The 20,209-nt window shown below is 38.5% G+C and overlaps 1 protein-coding gene across 2 annotated transcripts in view; it reads left to right on the top strand.

Annotated features, from left to right (window-relative positions):
- The window catches only part of DHX29 (DExH-box helicase 29), a 48,747-nt gene that overhangs the window by 14,869 nt on the left and 13,669 nt on the right, over nucleotides 1-20,209 (top strand). For both annotated transcript variants that reach the window (XM_056112145.1, XM_056112146.1), the window contains exons 7-21: nucleotides 1,808-1,934; nucleotides 2,929-3,087; nucleotides 3,793-3,958; nucleotides 4,209-4,332; nucleotides 7,632-8,240; nucleotides 10,336-10,479; nucleotides 11,208-11,384; nucleotides 12,774-12,914; nucleotides 14,650-14,797; nucleotides 15,030-15,147; nucleotides 15,947-16,031; nucleotides 17,450-17,538; nucleotides 18,605-18,733; nucleotides 18,823-18,898; nucleotides 19,656-19,880. In XM_056112145.1, coding sequence (XP_055968120.1) covers nucleotides 1,808-1,934; nucleotides 2,929-3,087; nucleotides 3,793-3,958; nucleotides 4,209-4,332; nucleotides 7,632-8,240; nucleotides 10,336-10,479; nucleotides 11,208-11,384; nucleotides 12,774-12,914; nucleotides 14,650-14,797; nucleotides 15,030-15,147; nucleotides 15,947-16,031; nucleotides 17,450-17,538; nucleotides 18,605-18,733; nucleotides 18,823-18,898; nucleotides 19,656-19,880 — 2,517 coding nt within the window. The remainder of the gene's footprint in view (nucleotides 1-1,807; nucleotides 1,935-2,928; nucleotides 3,088-3,792; nucleotides 3,959-4,208; nucleotides 4,333-7,631; nucleotides 8,241-10,335; nucleotides 10,480-11,207; nucleotides 11,385-12,773; nucleotides 12,915-14,649; nucleotides 14,798-15,029; nucleotides 15,148-15,946; nucleotides 16,032-17,449; nucleotides 17,539-18,604; nucleotides 18,734-18,822; nucleotides 18,899-19,655; nucleotides 19,881-20,209) is intronic.

A 20,209-nucleotide genomic window follows, 5' to 3' on the forward strand; every position in this document is an offset into this window, starting at 1 on the left:
AACTTTTCTTATATATAGTAAACAGCCACTAGAGATTTGGGGGCAGGTGATTGACAAGTAAAATTTAACATTTTATATCAAATGTAGTAGCATGTGAAATGGTGTGGTGGGTCAGAGAGCTAGTTCAACAAATAGGGCACTAGTCTTGCACACTGCCGACCTGGGTACAATCCCCGATACACATATCGCCCCAAGCCCTGCCAGGAGTCAGCCCTGAGCACAACTGCTTATGGCCCCCAAACAAAAGACAAAATGCTTAAAAAATGGTGTGGATGTTCAGGTTAGCAATGTTCAGGTAATTTAGAAAGAGTCGGGAAGTCATTTGGCTGTTGTCTTTGCTCAGTTATCTGTTAAGATACCAAATTGAAAAGGAAATGAAACGTTTAAAGCAAAAATCAAAAACTTGGTTATTTACTGAATGTAAAGAATAAGACAAAGATCACAGAAGGGATAGTTCCATAGATAGGATGGAGTGTGATTTAGGTTCATTTTAAAGTAGCCAGTCCTTCTGTTTGTTAACTACATTTAAATTTACTTCTACACAAAATGGTCCCAGAAGTCAGCTGGTTGTGCTGCTTTAATTGTCATTCTTCCCTTTCTCTTACTATTTGTATTCCATAAACACCACCACACACATGCCATTCTTTTGGTTTTGGTTTTGGGGTCTCTCCTGGCAATGTTCAGAGCTTACCCCTGGCTCTGCTCAGGGATCACTTCTGGAAATTGTTGGGGAACTATAAGCCGTGCTGAGATCAAACCAAGGTCAGCTCCATCTTTTTTTGTTGTTGTTTTGGGACCTCACCTGGGGATGCTCAGGGCTTACTCCTGACTCTGCACTCAGAAATTACTCCTGGCAGCGCTTAAGGGACCATCTAGGATGTCCGGGATCAAACTCTGGTCAGCCATGTGCAAGACAAGCACCTTACTCACTGTACTGTTTCTCCTGCCCCTTTACCTCATTCTTCAAGTTTCACAACTGTTGTTTGCTTTTGAGGAAAGAAAAAAGGAATTTGATCTTCAACTTTAAATTCAGTTTGTTTTTTGCTAGTAAAGTCCGTTAGTTTTATAATGCCCGTTTTCCCCAGAAGCTTTTTTTGTTTTCAGTTTATTTCCCTGTCTTCCACTAGTTGGGGGTTATGGGATAATGACATTATGTGAGTATTACATTCATAATCATTATACTAATGAGTATTATTTTTCAAAAATGTATGTTACTGAATATATTAATTAAATACTTGTATTTCTAAAGTTTATAAAAATTATAGGAATGAGCTCTTCATACTCTTTTACTCTGTTGTTTCTTGCTGTATTTAACATGTCAAGGAAGTCTTTCCATACAGGTCACCCTCATTCTTCTGCTAATTTATTTTTTCTGTAATTTACTGGTTTTTCTCTATAGCAATGTACCATACTTGAGTTCGCATTTTCCCTTTTCAGCCAGGATTGCTACAAAACAAACATTTATGTAACTGCAAATCTGTATATTGTATTCTGCTCTTGTTGTTTGTTTGGGGCCATACCTGACAGTGCTCAGGGCTTACTCTGCCTTGTGCACAGGGATCTCTCCTGGTGAGCTCAGGGGACCATATGGGGTGCCAGGGATTACACTCAGGTCAACTGCATGGAAGGTAAGTGCCCTACCCTCTGTACTTGGCCCCTATTTTTCTATAAAAAAATTTCTAGAAGTAGATTTGCAGAATCAAGTATAAGATCAAAAGTTACATGTTTTAGTACACTGATAATACACTGATAATAGTTAAATTGACTTTTTCTAATTATTTTCTCATCATCATTTTATTTGTAACAGAATGAAAGGTACTTGCAGCTTGCTTCAAAACTTCTAGATGCAAAAGAACAAGCAGCTTCCTTTAAACTAGAGAAAAACAAGCAAGGCCAAAAAGAAGCACAAGAAAAAATAAGAAAACTTCAAAGAGGTAAATACAATTTCTTAAACATATAAATGCCTTTTCATCATTGGCCTTCCTAGGATGGAAGTTATTAATACACACGTGTTCTTTTCTAACAGTTGAACATGGAATTGGCTAACTTTTCTACAAACCAAATAGTAAATATTGTAGGTCTTACAGACTGTACCTACTATGTTAGATCTATTCAATTCTGCTTCACAGCATAAAAACAGCCTTAGACAGTATATAACTCTCACATCACCAAATATTTCTGAATTTTTTCCTACTAGTTAAAAATATAAAGTGATTTCTCTTTTTGTTTTTGGGCCACACCCAGCAGTGCTCAGGGCTTACTCCCGGTTCTACTCTTAGGAGTCACTGTTGGACGAGCCAAGGAAATCACATGGAGTGCCAGGGATAGAACCTGGGTCATCTCTCACACCCACTGTGCTCTCTGGTCCAAATCTCTGGTCCAAAACTTGTTTTGGAGCCACACCTGGGTGTACTCGAGGCTTTCTCCTGGCTCTGTGCTCGGGGATCACTCCTGGCGTGACTAGATGAGTTCCCAGGGATTGAACCTGGGCCACCTAGATGTAAGGCAGTTTCTTACCTGTTGTACTGTTGCTCTGGCCCCTTTAAAAATAATTTTTAACCAGAGATTGTACAGACACAAGCAGCAAACCTGGATTTAGACTGCAGGTCGTACGATTTGTCAGCCTTTGATATATGATACCATAGAATACTATTTTAGTTCATGAAGGAGAGGTAGATATAGTTCCATGAGTATTTCTAATAAAGAAGTTTTTACATGGGTTAAATTATTTTTTAATTTTAGTATGCAATATGAAACTAAATTGCCTCTGCCTTCTATCATGAATTCCTAGTAGGAAGTGTTAAGTAATTGGTAGAATGAAAAAGAAAGAACGCTGCATGCACGTGTGTGTGTAATATTTTTGCAGTGTAAAAAGACATTAAAAAAAAACAAATGCATAAAACTAAGCATCATGTTTTTTCTCGGTAGAAATGGAAACTTTGGAAGACCATCCAGTATTCAATCCAGCCATAAAAATTTCACATCAACAGAATGAAAAAAAAAAGCCTCCTATAGCCACAGAAAGAGAAAGTTCTTTGGACTTTAATTTATTTGAAAAATCTACAGCTGCTACTGAAGGAGAGAAAGGTAAAATGAAGGGAACAACAAGTGTAAGTTTGTAAACAGTAAAATATCAAGAAGTATGTAATTTAAAAATGTTCCTTTTCATTTAGCAAGCTACTGAGATGTCAGTAAAGTTATGCTTCCACAAGCCATCTTGAATAAGCAGGAATTAATGATAACTTAGTTGTTTAGCAATTAGTTATTATAGGTATCGTGTTTCAGCTTCATATCCATCCTCCAAACTCCTGCCAGAATAATCGTTCTATGACGCAAGTCTAAATGAATCTCCTGTTTAAAAAAAACTTGAATCAGTAATAAGTACAAACCCTTTATCATGGCTTTGAGATCCGTTGCATTCTGCCACAGTCTACCTTTCTACCCATTCTCATAACTCTGTACTATAGCCACATCATTTTTTAAAACATTACAGGATCGGAGAGACAGCTCAGATTGGATTGTGTGCTTTGCATGCAGGAGTCCCAGCTTCAGTCTCAGGCATGGTCTCCTCAAATACGTTAAAAAAAAAATACAAACCCTCTGCAGTTTCATGAAGAGGATTTCCTTCCATTGCTTCTAGAAGGGCAAGCCTTTCTACCTGTCCTTTCTTCACCTGTTTTCTTCTAAAAGTCTCTTCGTCAGTGCAAGAGGCCTTCCGCCTTCATTGCGCAGTAGAGATTTCATATTACTGTTTGACCATTTTTAAAGAACCATCTTTGTCTATCATTTTAGAGAAAAAAAAAGAACCTCATGATGTAAGAAATTTTGACTATACTGCTCGAAGTTGGACTGGAAAATCTCCCAAACAGTTTCTGATTGATTGGGTCCGGAAGAATCTTCCCAAGAGTCCAAATCCTTCCTTTGAAAAAGTTGCAGTAGGTAGATACTGGAAATGTAGGTATGTTTTTCTGGGTAGCATTGAACTTTTAAACAAATGATCGAGATGAACATCTTTCTTTCTTTTGAATTAGACAATAAGCTAACTTACAAATTCTACATCTGAGGTTGATAGTGCTTATAAATCATTTTTTAGTACAGGGCTTGTGGCAAATATTTTGATAATAAACATATTAAGTTCATGCTAATAGAATTCTTGTGTATTTTTTATTTCACCAATTTTATTTTTTTAATGTTTATCTTCTTTGTAGGGTAAGGGTAATAAAATCTGATGATGATGTACTGGTTGTATGCCCTACAATCTTAACAGAGGATGGTATGCAAGCCCAGCATTTGGGAGCTACTTTAGCTCTGTATCGTCTAGTCAAAGGACAGGTGAGATATCTTACATTTTGATTTTGGGGCCATTCCCACTAGTGCTTGGGAGCTGTCCCAGATTGGAGCTTGGGAAACCATGCAGTGCCAGTGATCAAGCCTAGGGCCTCGTACCTGCAGCAGGAGCCTGTACCACTGCACACCTCCCTGGGCCCAGGTGAGACTTTGGACTCAGGTGATACATAAATCGTTTGCAAAGTAATGCAAACATTGTATTTGTTAGCATATCAAAATATGCCTGCTAATGGAAGACTTTTGGGGGATTTGGGAACCAGATCTGGTGGTGCTCTGGAAACCATTTGAAACTGAAACTCAATCTTTAATTATGACCTTCTTCTATTTTTGTCTTCACTGATTGCTTCTGTCCAATCCTCAGTAATATTTTACATATCATTTTACGTATCGTTTTGACCTCGCCCCTAAACATAGTTTGATTTATTTTTGCTCTCCTCTCAGCAGAGGCTCTGACCCATTTAGTACATTCAACTTCCCTTATAAAACAAATTTACAGATTTAAAATAGCTGTGCTAGGGCTGGAGAGAATACAGCAGACTTGCATTGCTTGAGGCCACCCAAGATTCTATCTCTGCATCCCATATACCCCTGGAGCACCGCAGGGCCATGAATTACCCCTGAGCATTGCCAGGTGTGGCCCTAAAGCCCAAAACAAAAAAAGAAAGAAAAAACTGCTAGAATGGATGAACTTAGGAAAATTTTTTCTGTTGTTTTGTCAGTGTCCAGGGGACTATATGCAGTGCCAGAGATCACACTGCGGTCAGCTACATACAAGGCAAGCAGAATTAGGAATTTTTTATGTTCTGAGTTAATAAAAAGGTATTAGTTCTAGTTTTCAATTTTAGTTTATATTCTAAGCATCCAGTTTAAAGAAAGTTTACAGTAAAATACTACTTAAGGAAACCCTTTATGAATTGGGCGAAGAATTTTTTATGTTCTGAGTTAATAAAAAGGTATTAGTTCTAGTTTTCAATTTTAGTTTATATTAATTCTAAGCATCCAGTTTAAAGAAAGTTTACAGTAAAATACTACTTAAGGAAACCCTTTGTGAATTGGGCGTATAGAGCTTCAGGGTGTTGGGCCATTCCCTGTGTTGCTCAGAAGCGTCTCTGGTGCTCAGGGGATCATACTTGATGTTAGGGATCAGAATCAAGCACATAACAAAGCAAGCACCTTAACTTTTTTTTTTTTTTTTTTTTTTTTTTTTTTTTTTTTTTTTTTGCTGAGTACCATTCCCAGCAGTGCTCAGGGATCTTATGGGATTCCAGGAACCGCATGGGGTGTCAGGGGATCAGACCCAGGTTGGCCACTGCACTGCACTGTCTGCACTGTCCTCCCGTTGCTCATCTATTTGCTTGAGTGGGCACCAGTAAGGTCTCCATTGTGAGACTTGTTACTGTTTTTGGTATATCGAATACGTCAGGTGTAGCTTGCCAGGCTTTGCCTTGTGGGCGGAATACTCTCAGGAGCTTGCCGGGCTCTCCAAGAGGGGGTAGGAATCGAACCCGGGTTGGCCGCACATAAGGCAAACACCCTACCCACTGTGCTGTACAAAGCAAATGCCCTAATCACTAAACTATTGCTCTGGCCCTGTTAACTCCTGCAGGATCTTTCTGACCTACCAAAGGAAGCACTTTTATTTTTTATTTATTTATTTATTTATTGGCTTCTTGGGTCATACCTGGCGATGCACAGGGGTTACTCCTGGCTCTGCACTCAGGAATTACCCCTGGCAGTGCTCAGGGGACCATATGGGGTGCTGGGAATCGAAGCCGGATTGGCCACATGCAAGGCAAACACCCTACCCGCTGTGCTATTGCTCCAGCCCCCAAAGGAAGCACTTTTAAAGGAACCCAATGTTCGTTCTTTTCCTCGTTGTCTCCATTTCTTATTTTAATAATAAATGTGTCTTTTTTTGTTTGTGTGTTTTGTTTTGGGACAACTCCTTGTGGTGCTCAAAGTTTATTTCAGGCTCCGCCTCAGAAATTACCACCATATGGGGTGCCAGGGATTAAACTCAGGTTTGCCACGCATAGGCAGAGCCCTTCCTGCTTTACTATTCGCTCTGGCCTATGTATATCTTTAAGGAAATTAGAACCACTGAAAATTTCAACTAATTTAATGGATTTCCAACAATTTCCAGTTTCTGCAGGGAAAGTTTCTTATGTTAAGGGAGTTGAGGGGGAGGGAGGGTGCAGTGCTCAAGTATCGAACCCCGGCCTTCAACATGCATAGTACACACACCAGCCCATTGAGCTCACTTGCCAACCACAGTGAAGTTACATCTTTAATTCCTTCATTTTGCAAAATAAGATGCGGTAAGCTAAGTTTTGCCAATGTTATATTTCTGTGACTCTTTTATAACAGGACTTGTTATAAAATGTAACTTGTTTAAATGCTTTGCTTTAGATTATACAGCTGTCAAATGTAAGCGGGTACCTTATGTAGAAATGCTTTACAGAGATGAGGGTGAGACCAGAGTTTCGCTCAGTGCATCACTGATTTCAAGAGCTGTATTCAGGAAGGGGCTGCCAGTGGACAGGACCCTAATCAGGTTCAAAGTCCATTTGATAATAATGGTCCTCGGGTTCCCAGGAAGGCCCTACTTCCAGCAATAGTAATGTTATAATGTTCCAGGAGTAAGTAATTTTTCTAATTTAAAGTATGCCTCTGAGGGAACCCCATTTTACGAATGTAGAAAATTGAGTCACGGGGAAGCTTGTTTGCCAAGGATGCACAGTTGGCAAGTCTGGAAGACTTCATGTAGTTTCTTTATAACTTATATAATATGCTTGTACACCTTTTTGCAAGGGTGGGGAGACACACCTATCTGTGCTCAGGGCTTTCCCCTGGCAGGGCTCAGGGGATCATACTGTGTGCCAGGGCTCAAACGCAAGTTGGTAGTGTGCAAAGCAAATGTCTTACCCACTGTGCAATTGCTCCAATCCCATATGTGTATATATCTTCAAGTAATTACTGGATTAAGAGACAGATTACAGTTCCAGAGGAAGATACTTATCCTTCAAAATTTCAGTCTGTTGAATTTTGGCATCAGATAGTTTATAAAAGTAACATGCTGGGGCTGGAACAATAGCACAGCGGGTAGGGCATTTCCCTTGCACGCAGCCAACCTGGGTTCGATTCCCAGCATCCCATATGGTCCCCCGAGCACCGCCAGGAGTAATTCCTGAGTGCAGAGCCAGGAGTAACCCCTGTGCATCGCTGGGTATGACCCAAAAAGCAAAAAAAAAAAAAAAGTAACATGCTGTTTTATTCCTTTATAGTCAGTGCATCAGTTACTTCCTCCTACTTACCGAGATGTTTGGCTGGAATGGAGTGATGCAGAAAAGAAAAAGGAAGAATTAAATAAAATGGAAACCAATAAACCACGAGATCTTTTTATTGCTAAACTTCTGAATAAACTGAAACAACAGCAGCAGCAGCAACAAAAGCATTCTGAAAATAAGAAAGAAAATTCTGAAGATCCTGAGGAATCTTGGGAAAATTTAGTATCTGATGAGGATTTTTCTGCCCCATCTTTGGAATCAGAAAAAGCAGAAGACTTGGAACCCATTAGAAACCTCTTTAGAAAATTACAAAGCACACCTAAGTACCAGAGACTTCTGAAGGAAAGGCAAGCGTTGCCTGTGTTCAAACATCGAAATTCCATTGTTGACACACTCAAAAGGCACCGGGTAGTAGTTGTGGCAGGTGAAACCGGGAGTGGTAAAAGTACTCAAGTTCCGCACTTTCTCTTGGAAGATTTGCTTCTCAATGAGTGGGGAGCAGGTAAATGTAACATCGTCTGCACCCAGCCCCGAAGAATCTCAGCTGTGAGCTTGGCTACAAGAGTTTGTGAGGAACTGGGCTGTGAAAATGGGCCTGGTGGAAAGGTAAGATGGTATTTAGTCAGCCTGTGAGTGGGAGCATGGCTTTGCTCCGTATACTCGGGTGGACCCTGTCCCCTCCATGACTTCCGCCTGTTCCTGTTGCTGAGTAACGAATATCAGGTCCTTTTCATGTTTTCTTTGATAGCTATCATATGAAAAGAATATTTGCGATTTGTCATTTAAATTCTCAGAAGAAAAATACTTATTTTAATAGTTATGTATTCTAAGGTGTAGTATACTAATTTGAACATTTAGAGAATACTGAAACAAATGTGACTCATACACGCAGGCACATTTAATAAACATAACGTGTGTGTGCGTGTGTATTTGCAATTTTCTGTGGAATTATCCCAGGTTTTTTATTATTGTTTTATTTTCAATGAATAGAAGGTAAAATAGGAAATACAACTTTCAAACCCGGTATTTTTTTAAATGGAAAAAGTGTTTATCCATTATGTTTGCCATACAGTTTGTACGGAATTGAACAACCTTAACCTAAGTGAGTATAAAGAGTAAAAAGTAGTAAAATTGTTTACAACCAAATAAGATGAATTCTGAGTTCAGATAACAACTTAATTATACTTTGATGAATTCTTTCTAGAGATGGTAGTTACATTTTTGTGTCTGTTTACGAATGGTACCCCTTCATTTCATCATCATTTCATTTTTCATCTTTTCATCTTCCTGTTATTCATCGAAGCCTCGAGCAGGCCCCAGTAACGTCTCTTTCATCCTAACCCTGAGACTATATTCAAGGCTCTTTAGGAGAATGAGACCCATCATTGTTACTGGTATTTGGCATATTTGGTACGCCACGGGGAGTTTGCCAGACTCTGCCCTGTGGGCAGGCTACATTCGATAGCCTGCCAGTTCGTCCCCTTCATTTAAAAATTTTAATATAACAAGTTGAGTTTCTTTCAGGGCATGTAGAGAGTAAAAACACACAATTTCTATCCTATCAGGTACTTATAGAGAGGATGACAGGCATGCAAATGAATAACTGAAGTAATAGACACTATTGCTGACAGCAGCTGTTACTTAATGATGATAGTTTCAAAGAGATCTTGATAGATAAGTAGACAATACTGTAGGCACTCCAAGATATTATGAAATTAAGTGGATATCTATTGACGTTTTCATCATCATATTCGTGGTATTTGAAGCCTGTGAATAATTTTCCCGACACTGAAAAAAAAAAGATTTTCTTGCTTAAAGTTACCAAAATAGGTGTTTTTGTATAAATGAAGAATATAAAAATAATTTTGTAGTAAATTGCACTAAATAGATTTAATTGTGCTACATAATAAGAAAATGTTCTTGTTCCGTGTTAATTTTTATTTTTTCTGTGGTGCCAGAATGGAACACAGGTGCTCACACACGCAGGTCATGCTTTCTACAATACGGTCACACTCTTGACCAACAGAGCTTCATTGTTTCCCCCCACTGTCACTGTCCTCCCGTTGTTATCGATTTGCTCGAGTGGGCCCAGCAACATTGTGAGACTTGTTACTGTGTTTGGCATATCAAATACGTCACTGGTAGCTTGCCGGGCTTTCTGAGAGGGATGGAGGAATCGAACTCGGGTAGGCCATGTTGGCTGCGTGCAAGGCAGACAACGCCCTACCGCTGTGCTGTCGCTCCAGCCCATTTCTCCCCAATTTTATTTTATTTTAATAAAGTTTATTATAATTTATTACATTGAATATTCCAACACCAACCCCACCACCATAACAGCTATCCAGCACCTTTATTTTGAATTTTTCCACCACCACCCAAGTCTGCCCCAAATTCAGGTCCTAATAAAAGCCGCATTCCTGAATTTCTCAGCAGATTTATTCTTATGCATAAAGGGCTTGTTCTAAGCCTGTGAAGCTGGACCGTTGCATGTCGGTGATTGGGTTCTGTAGGTTTCCAGCTGCCCGGGCTCTGTTGGAACTGGGGCTGGGCTCACCCGTTCCCCACTTCGGGTGCCCAGGAAATGAGATTCAACCTGGTGCCTGACAACAATATTGGAGATATCTCTCCAGAGCTTCACTTTTTACAGTGCTTCCTAAGTTACTTGTGGGACTCTAATCTTGGCTTTGTGTACTCCCTTCAGAATTCTTTGTGTGGATATCAGATCCGGATGGAATCTCGAGCTAGTGAATCTACCCGTTTGCTGTATTGTACAACAGGAGTTTTGCTAAGGAAACTTCAAGAAGATGGCCTCTTAACTAACGTGTCTCATGTTATTGTAGATGAGGTAAGGTTATTCTATAATTGGGTTCAGATCAGTATATTAAAAAAATATTACTTCAGATAGTAGAGGATCTCCGGTCCTTGGTGGTATGAATGTGTAGTGATTTTATACCTCAAAATCATAAATACTAACATTGTTGTAATCATGTTACATAAGCTACAATGTTACTTGTAGGCAGAGGGGTGGCATAGTTTTATTTAGGAACATGGAAGGAGAGAGAAAGGCACTCAAGAGAGAGCACAGGCTTCTCCAGAGAGGGGAGAACTGATAGTACACATCTTAGATTGATAAGGCAGGTCCCAAAGATGGACAATGCACCAAAATTTTTAATGTAAAAATTATAGTAATATAGCTCTTGTTTTCTTTATACTTACTAAATGTCAGATGCCTTGTATATAATCATTTTTTCATTTCCTCCAACAAATATGTCTCATGCTAATCTTTATAAATACAGTAAATACAATATTGCAGGTTGGAGAAATAACAAAGGACTGGAGTCCGTACTTTGCATGCAAAATCCCTAGGTTCAATTCATGGCACCATACAGTCTCGAGAGCACACCTGCAGTGCTTAGAGGCCACTAGGACTAACTCCCAGTGGTTGGGGGGCGGGTAGGGGTGGCACATGGTTGCAGACATTAAACTCGGGGCAGAAAGCGTGCCAAACATGTACGCCCGCCCTTTAACTGCCTTCCTGACCCCTTGTGATTAATTTTTACTCCTCTATACTAGGTTCACGAAAGAAGCGTCCAGTCAGACTTTCTGCTAGTTATTCTGAAGGAAATTTTACAGAAACGATCTGATCTACATTTGATTTTAATGAGTGCAACTGTAGACAGTGACAAGTTTTCTACGTATTTCACACACTGCCCCATTCTCAGAATTTCTGGAAGAAGTTATCCTGTTGAGGTAAGCTTTCTTTATGATGCATATGTAATAATCCCCTTCCAGCAGTGAGTTTTCCCAGAATCTATGTCCTTAACAAACTAAATGTCCGACAACAGATAGATTACTTTTCGATTCTAAGAAAAAAAATTCTGCAGTTTGAATGGAACTGTAGCGCATCATGTTAAGCAAAAGTTAGAGGGAGAAGATGAGTGAGAGTGAGAGATGATCTCACTCATCCATGGGGTATAGAGAAATAAAACAAGGAAATAAACAGTATGGACAAGGACCAACCATTAGCCTTGGATTACAGAACTGAAGTTACCAAGCATTGAGGGGGAGAATGGAAGTGATGTAAAGCCAGTAGTGGAGGGTTTTGGGCTCGGTGATAGTTAAGGTACAGTAACTTTAACATTTTTTCATCAAAACTATAAACATTGGGGCTGGAGCAATAGCACAGCGGGTAGGGGTTTTGCCTTGCATGCGGCGGACCCGGGTTCAATTCCCAGCATCCCATATGGTCCCCTGAGCACCGCCAGGGGTAATTCCTGAGCGCACAGCCAGGAGTAACCCCTGCACATCGCTGGGTGTGACCCAAAAAGCAAAAACAAAAAAAAAACTATAAACATTAAGGGAGCCGGAGTGATAATACAGTAGGTGAAGTCCTCGCCTTGCACTTGTCCAGCCTGGGTTGGATCCCCAGCATCTCAGATGGTCCCCTGAACTGCCAGGGGTGATCCCTGAATACAGTGCCAGGAGTAAGCCCTGAGCACCACTGGGTGTAACTCCTCCCCCCCACACACACACCAAAAAAAACACAAAACTACAAACAATATTATTTTTACTGTATTATCTAAATCACAATAAAAATGAGTTTTTAAAAGAATACAGGTTTTTGTGGTCTTGGCCATGGTCTATTCCTAGGGTACTGCAATTCAGAAAAGTTGGAGACAGTGCTTGGTATCAAATGTTTGATAGTCTCTCACCAGAAGGTGGGTGGGTTAGTGGAGATAGAGGATATTGCTGAAGAATATACCTAAGAAGTACAAAAATAAAACATCCAGACTGAGGAAAGCTGTGTGGCAATAATTTTTTTTTCACCCACCCCTTAAATGCAACTAAGTCTGACTCTTCCTTTGTGTCTTTAATGTAAAAACTGCTCTTTTAATCAGTGTTCATATATAAAAAATGTACACCACAATATAATTTTTCCTGCAACTTCTATCGACAGATTCATCTCTCTTAACCAGGTTTTTTATTTCCAAATAATGTAGAAAATAGCTTTTTATCATAATTTCCTCAGTTAATGTTGGTGACACTCAAAAGATAGCCATCATTCTGTTCTGTAAAATGGTATTTATTGAAATGCATTTAAGAATTTGAACTCGCCATTTACGTGTGTTAACCTTGCAGGTTTTCCATCTTGAAGATATAATAGAAGAAACAGGCTTTGTCCTGGAGAAAGACTCAGAATATTGTCAAAAATTTCTGGAGGAGGAAGAAGAAATAACCATTAATGTTACGGGCAAAGCAGGGGGAATAAGAAAGTACCAGGTAAAAAGGAAATGTTTGAAATATATGATCATTCTATTGTATCCACAGCAAAAGCAAAATTAGAATTTTTAAATCATACAGCCATCACAGTAAATTCAAGTATAATGTGGTAAAGAAGAAACATTTTGTTGTGAGCATATTTTAAAGGTTATTTCTGTTATCTTTGTTTCAAAGACTGTAGTCTTCAGTTTGTATTTTTATCATACTATTTTGACTCATAAAGGTAAGCCATGTTTGTTGTTTAATAGCGTGGTCAGTGTATTAAGTAAATTTGTAGTGATTTACTCTCCCCTTTTGTTGGGGAGGGGATAGATGGGTCACACTCACCAATGCTCAGAGGGCATTCCTGGCTCTGGGTACTCAGTAGTCACTCCTGGCAGTGAATATGCCTCAGGGTGCCATGTCTCATGTTCCGGGTGGGTTGCGGGGATGGTGTGCTGGCTGCATACGAGGCAGGTGCCTTACCTCTGTGCTGTCTCTCTCACCTGATTTTCTCTGCTTTATCAAGTTAACACCTTTGTTAGTCAAAGGTGTTGGCAGAATCAGTATCTAAATCTTTTTCATTTGTTTACTTTGCAGCCTCTGTGAACTCGCCTTAATTTTATAATGCATATCCAGGCTAAGCAGAGTTCTTAGTTCATTTCAGTGACAGGTTCTTATAAATAAAACAAAGTCTTTGTTTGTGCATTGCGGACAGGCTGTGTTCAGTTTTATCATGAATCCATGATATTTTATGCATGTATCCAAAGTCAAATTACCTTATCTTTTAATTAAGCAGATAAATCAAGGAAACAAAAACAAAAATCTTTCTCCTAAAACTACAGAGATAGAAATTAGAAACTAGAGGTCAGATAGATAGTAAAGTGGGTAGAGTGCTTGCCTTACACATGGCCCGTCCAGATTCTATCCCCAGCACCCCAGTTGGACTCCTAAGCCCTCCGGGAGGGATCCCTGAGTGCAGAGCCAGAAATAAGCCCTGAGCACTGCCAGGTATGCCCCACAACTCCTCCCCCACAAAAAAAAGAAATTGGAAACTAAGGAATGATTTCAGAAAATATAAAGTACATCAAAAGAACAATTTGTATTAAAGTAGAATCTAGACATCATGAAACAGATATAAACCATTTGTTGAAGGTATTCTGACCTCTTTTGTAATGGGGTTCCTTTTTTATTGCCACAAAATAATGCATACATTATTCTGCTTTTCCTCAAATTCTTCTTTAATTTAGTATCTACATTCCAGAATAAAAAGTTAAGTACTGTACTTCAGGAGACTGGATGAAATTAAATTATAGGAGATGGAATTTTATACTCTTTATACTTTAAAAATAAACTTAAGTTTAACAATAATATGAGAAATAGAATTTGGTTAAATACACCTCTTTTTTTATTTTTTTTTATTTTTTTTTTTTTAATCTCAGAATGGGTTGGAGCCATAGCACAGTGGTAGGGCGTTTGCCTTGTGCGCAGCCAGCCAAGCTGAGCCGGGTTCGATTCCTCTGCCCCTCTCTGAGAGCCCCCAGCAAGCTACCGAGAGTATCTCGCCCACATGGCAAAGCCTGGCAAGCTACTCATGACGTATTCAATATGCCAAACACAGTAACAACAAGTCTCAAAATGGAGACATTACTGGGCCCACTCGAGCAAATCGATGAACAACGGGAGGATAGTGTTTATTTGTCTCAGAATAATGCTGGGTTTTTTCTCTAATTTTTTCTGATTTTGTTTCTTTTAGGATTACATCCCAGTTCAAACTGGAACAGGTGTCGTTGATTTAAATCCATTTTACCAGAAGTACAGCAACCGTACTCAACATGCCATTCTCTACATGAATCCTCATAAAATCAACCTAGATCTCATTTTGGAACTTCTTACGTATTTAGGTATACATCTATTTCTGATGTGTCCCAGTTTTTTGTCTGAGCAGGGGGTGGAATGGTTGGAGTTGGAAGCATTTTCAATCCTAGAACTTCCTATATGCAAAGCGTGTGTTCTTGCTACTTTCTCACTAGCCCCTGCATCATTTATATTGATAAAGATTTTAAGGTGTTCTATCAATATCTTGCATGCTGTTTCTTATTTCTTATTTTGGATATTGTTTTTAAAACTTTTCAGACAGAAGTCCCCAGTTCAGAAATATTGAAGGAGCAGTATTGATCTTTTTACCAGGCCTTGCTCATATCCAACAGTTATATGATCTCCTATCAGCTGACAGAAGATTGTCTTCTGAACGGTAACTACAGCTCTTCATTATATTCCTAAATATTTTTGTTTTGTTTGGGGGCGGGGGGGAATGTTACACCCAGTAGTGCTAAGGACTTTCTCCTGGCTCTGTGCTCAAGGATTACTCCTGGCAGTTCCAACAGACTGTATAGGGTGCAGAAATTCAACCCAGATTGGCCTGTGCAAGGAAGCACCTTACCCACTGTATTATCTCTCGAGCCTCCTCCTAGATAGTTTCAAAATGGGAAAATGTTTCAGATATTAAAACACTTGCTCAGAGCTTTCAGTTTCTTCATCTTGTTAAAATTGTCCACGATGAAGCACGTTTATTTTTGTTTTAACATTTCTATTAGCGCATTTTATCTGCCAAAAATTTACTATTTCTACATTTTTTTCTGTTACTATGACTAAGCAGTTGGAATCTTGTGCTTAAAAATAAGATGGTGATAGCTTTTCCCAATCCAGTGAATGATACAGATTCCCAGCGAGATTTTAGATGCATACTGACTTGGCTGTTTACTGTATCTATCTTAGTAGTTTATTACTGATGTCATGATTATTACTTCGGCATTGTAGAACGTACTTAAAAAATTTCTTAAACCTCATAGTTCATATAGTTTATTCATACAAAAGTTTTCCTCTATGATGAACCTCCATGGGCTCACTTTATAACTTCCACAATTTTTGTGAGATGGGAACTTTCGTAATAAAAATCTTAACTCATTTCCTATTTGCAAATAAATTTTGTTGTTCTTTGCAGTGTCTTCTAAAGGGAAACTCTTGCTAAGAACTATGATTTTAACTTTCAGATATAAAGTGATAGCTCTGCATTCTATTCTTTCAACTCAAGATCAAGCTGCAGCCTTCACACTTCCTCCTCCAGGAGTCAGGAAGGTAAAAATTCAGTACATCTTGTTTACGTGATTCATCTGAACATATTTCCTGAAACTGAAGTAGTTTATTATCAAATAAATCTAAGTGCCTTATGGATAGCAGTCTTTAGATGTTATGCAGCTGAACAGAATCAGAAGTCTACCCCATAGTAAAAGTCAAGTAACATGTTTATAAATGATTAAAGGGACAAGCCTACTTAGGTGAGTGGTAGTTACAACATATGGCATGAATGTTCTTTTTTGAAAAATCACTGCTTTTCCTTAAAAAGTATCATGAAGGATGTTAGCTCTCAGGAGCCTTACTCTTTTTGTTATTGGACATTAAATTAAGAAATTATCTTCATATTATTTTGTTTAGGTTCTGAATGAAGAGAGTTTCTCAGATTTTGAAATCTTTCACACAGTGGGAAAAATAGCACAGTGTTGGAATTAGGAGGAACAGATTGCTCCCAGAAAGATCCTAGCTAAAATGCAGGTGACCTGAGTTCCTTTATCAAGCTGCCATATTTGGGGCTTTTAGTACCCACTCAGTTTCAATTTCTCATCCTGAAAAGGGGTTAGAATTAAAGTGATGTTTTATAGTTGTATTTTGAGTATTCCAGGAGTGCTAAGACTAACATTTGAACTTCCCTGTAAAATTTTGTTTGAAGAATTTCCCCTTCTCAACAAAAGAAAAATGTAATGCTACTGCAGTAAAATGATCTCCTAGGTCCCATCTAAGTAAAATGATCTCCTAGGTCCCATCTTAATGATCTGGGTTCTTTTTCTTAGGATAAAATGAGTAAGAAAAGCCAGCATTGAGTATTGGAAAACAGAATTGAGATAGTGTAGTACTTAGGATTGACCTAGAATTTCCTAAATGTTTTACTTTCAAGGAGTCAACAGAAAAAAAATGGTGGAAGACTGCACCACACAGCCATCACCATTAAGAGTTTTAGAGCTAGAAAGGGACCTACGAAATCATCTACTTCTACCTTCTAATTCACAGTTGAGGTAACTGAAGTACAGAGAGGTAAAATCGCTTGTCGAAGGTCACTGAGCTATTAAATCATAGAACAGCAAACCAGTTCTTCTCCTCTAGTTTACTGTTTTGTTTTGCTTTTATAATTGTAAAGGATTATGCGAATCTGTCTCTGTTTTCTGACCCAATTTCCCATTCCTTATGACATTTTTAAGATGACTAACTAGAATTAGGGGATGGTATTTTTGTTGGAAGGAATGTGTGAATTTAGCTGAATGGCAAGCTAAAGTGATGAAAACTACAACAAATTTAAATGACACGATAATGGGAAATTACGAGTTTTTGAAAATAAAAACTGAAACTTGCTTTTTAAAATTTGTAATTTAAAATTAGGAAATTTAGATAATGGCATTTTGCTGAAAATTATTGCCTAACTATTTTGACTATTTCTGTTTCAGATTGTCTTAGCAACAAATATTGCAGAGACAGGTATCACTATTCCAGATGTTGTGTTTGTAATTGATACTGGACGAACAAAAGAAAATAAGTAAGTTTGAATTTTAACCTCAAAAGTGCATGGGGCACTTTAATTCTTTGGAGAAATCACACTCATATAGGGACATATCAGATGTCCTAATTCTGCCGAACGGAAAAAATCTCAAGAGAAACTGTAACAAACTTTAAATATCTAGTAAGAGTGAATATCAAATTACATGACCATGAGTAATGCTAGTTTACTATTATTTGCAGAAAACTGCTCTCTGAGAAAATTTCAGAAAAAAATTTTTTTCTTTTTTCTTTTTTGCTCCAGCAGTACTCAGGAGCTATTCCCAAATCTGTGCTCTCTTCACACCCGGCAATGTACCGTGGGTATCAGTCCAGAGGATCACACCCAAGTTGTCCATATATCTTAACAAACCCAGTACTGGCTAATATTAGGAAATTTTAGCAATATTTTAAAATGAGTGATCAGTGCAATATAAACCCTTGATTTTTATTTACTTCCAGGGAAAATATTTTTAGGACTTAACTCTCTTGTGAAAGGTGCACTTAATTTTAATGTTCCCATCAGGGTTTCTCAGACTACTACAAAAAATTTGTATTGCATAATTAATAGGCATTTTACTAAAAGTCATCAGAATCCGTGGTGGTGGGAAAAGGGCACTGGTGGAGGGATGGGTATTTGATCATTGTATAATTGAAACCCAAGCACAAAATTTGTAAGTCTACAACTGTACCTGATGGTGTCTCACTAATAAAAATTTTAAAAAATAAATAAAATATTTAAAATAGCACCTTAAAAATAAATAAATAAATGTCATCAGATTGAACTGGGAAAAGTTAAGTTATGCAGATTTTTTTCTTATAGTAGAGTTTTTAATTTGAGATTTAGTGTTTGCTGCATTGTCTCCTATGAAATAGCTTGGGAAAATGTCTGTAGTATATGGTAATACACTTTTTTTAACTAGTTTTAGTGTAAATGGGGGGTTGGGTAATGTGAACCATGTGCTCTAATACTGAGCTACATCCTGGCCCTTCAGTTTTGAGTCAGATACTCTCAGATTTTGATTTTTCATTTACTACATCCATTCTCTCTCCAAATGTTTCTGTAGGTACCACGAAAGCAGTCAGATGAGTTCTTTGGTTGAGACATTTGTCAGTAAAGCAAGTGCTCTGCAGCGCCAGGGGAGAGCTGGGCGGGTCAGAGATGGCTTCTGCTTCCGAATGTACACCCAAGAAAGGTACACGTGGCCCTGAAAATAAACACATAGATGAGTGCCATGTGGCATATCTGGTAATAGAATAAGTACTTCCTGTTCTTATTTTTCAGATTTGAAGGCTTTATGGACTATTCTGTCCCTGAAATCTTGCGTGTGCCTTTGGAGGAGCTGTGTCTTCATATCATGGTAAACTCAAAGTAACTCGATGACTTTTGGCGCTGACTGACAGGGGCATAGTCACTGCTCAGGGGCTACTCTTGCGTGGCTCTGTGCATTTTTCCTGGCAGTGCTAGGAATCAGACGAGGGTGGTTGCATGCGAGGCAAACATGTTAACCCCAGTACTATCTCACCAACTCTCAGATAAAGTTTTTGTTCTTTATTCTTTTTGAGGAAACCAATAAATGAAGGTTTAAACTTACCATAGCATTTATTGCTCTGAATTTTAAAATATTTTATTTATTCTTCTTTAACATATGCCCCCTTTCCTCATCTTTCTGTAAGTAAACCCACTGTGCTTTAATTCTGCCACACGTACTCATACTTTATAGATTTAAACGCAGTCTCATAATCTAGACTTGTAGTTCTCAACTGGCAGCGGTAGTGTTCGTGAGGAGACTATTGATAGTGACCAGGAACAATTTTGTGTGTCAGAACTGGGTGCTAACAGGGAAGATACATTATACTATGGGTATCTAGAGTTAAGTGCCAGAGATGCTGCTAAATATTCCATCGCGCACTGCAGGGTTCCTTAAAACAAAGAGTTATGTGATTCAAAATAATTGTAGGGCTAAGATGGAGAAACGAATTTGTACCTTCAGGAAAACAGCGTTCTCAGTGCCCTTCTGAAACATATGCACCCTCAAAATTTGTTAAGCATCACTGTACCATCTCTTTGGGCACTATTAATTCTTTACCTCATTTATCACTTATTTTTTTCTTCAGAAATGCAATCTTGGTTCTCCTGAAGATTTCCTCTCCAAAGCCTTGGATCCGCCTCAGCTTCAAGTCATCAGCAATGCAATGAATTTACTCCGAAAAATTGGAGCTTGTGAACTAAATGAACCAAAACTGACTCCTTTGGGCCAACACCTTGCAGCTTTGCCTGTGAATGTGAAAATTGGAAAGATGCTTATTTTTGGTGCCATATTTGGATGCCTTGACCCAGTGGTATGTTAAATCTTATTTCTTCACTCTACAAGTTGTTTTAGCTGATAAGTTAATATATTTGGTTATAATTGTAAACTTACAATTTTTTTTTAAGAATTAGAATGTCTTAACTGCAGTTACAATCCAGGCAATCTGAATGATAAGCATTTTTGTATATAACATTTTGTATTAATTCATTTTCTAGGTAGACACTGTTTGTGGACTTTCGTGGTTTATTTGTTTATTTGCTTGGGAGCAACACCCAAACTAAACTCAGGGCTTGTTCTTAGCTTTGTGTTCAAGGATCACTCCTCGTAGGGCTCTGGGGACCAGATGGGATGTTGGGAATT

This window comes from Sorex fumeus, unplaced genomic scaffold, assembly GCF_029834395.1.
Source record: "Sorex fumeus unplaced genomic scaffold, SorFum_2.1 ptg000015l, whole genome shotgun sequence".
Lineage (NCBI taxonomy): Eukaryota > Metazoa > Chordata > Mammalia > Eulipotyphla > Soricidae > Sorex > Sorex fumeus.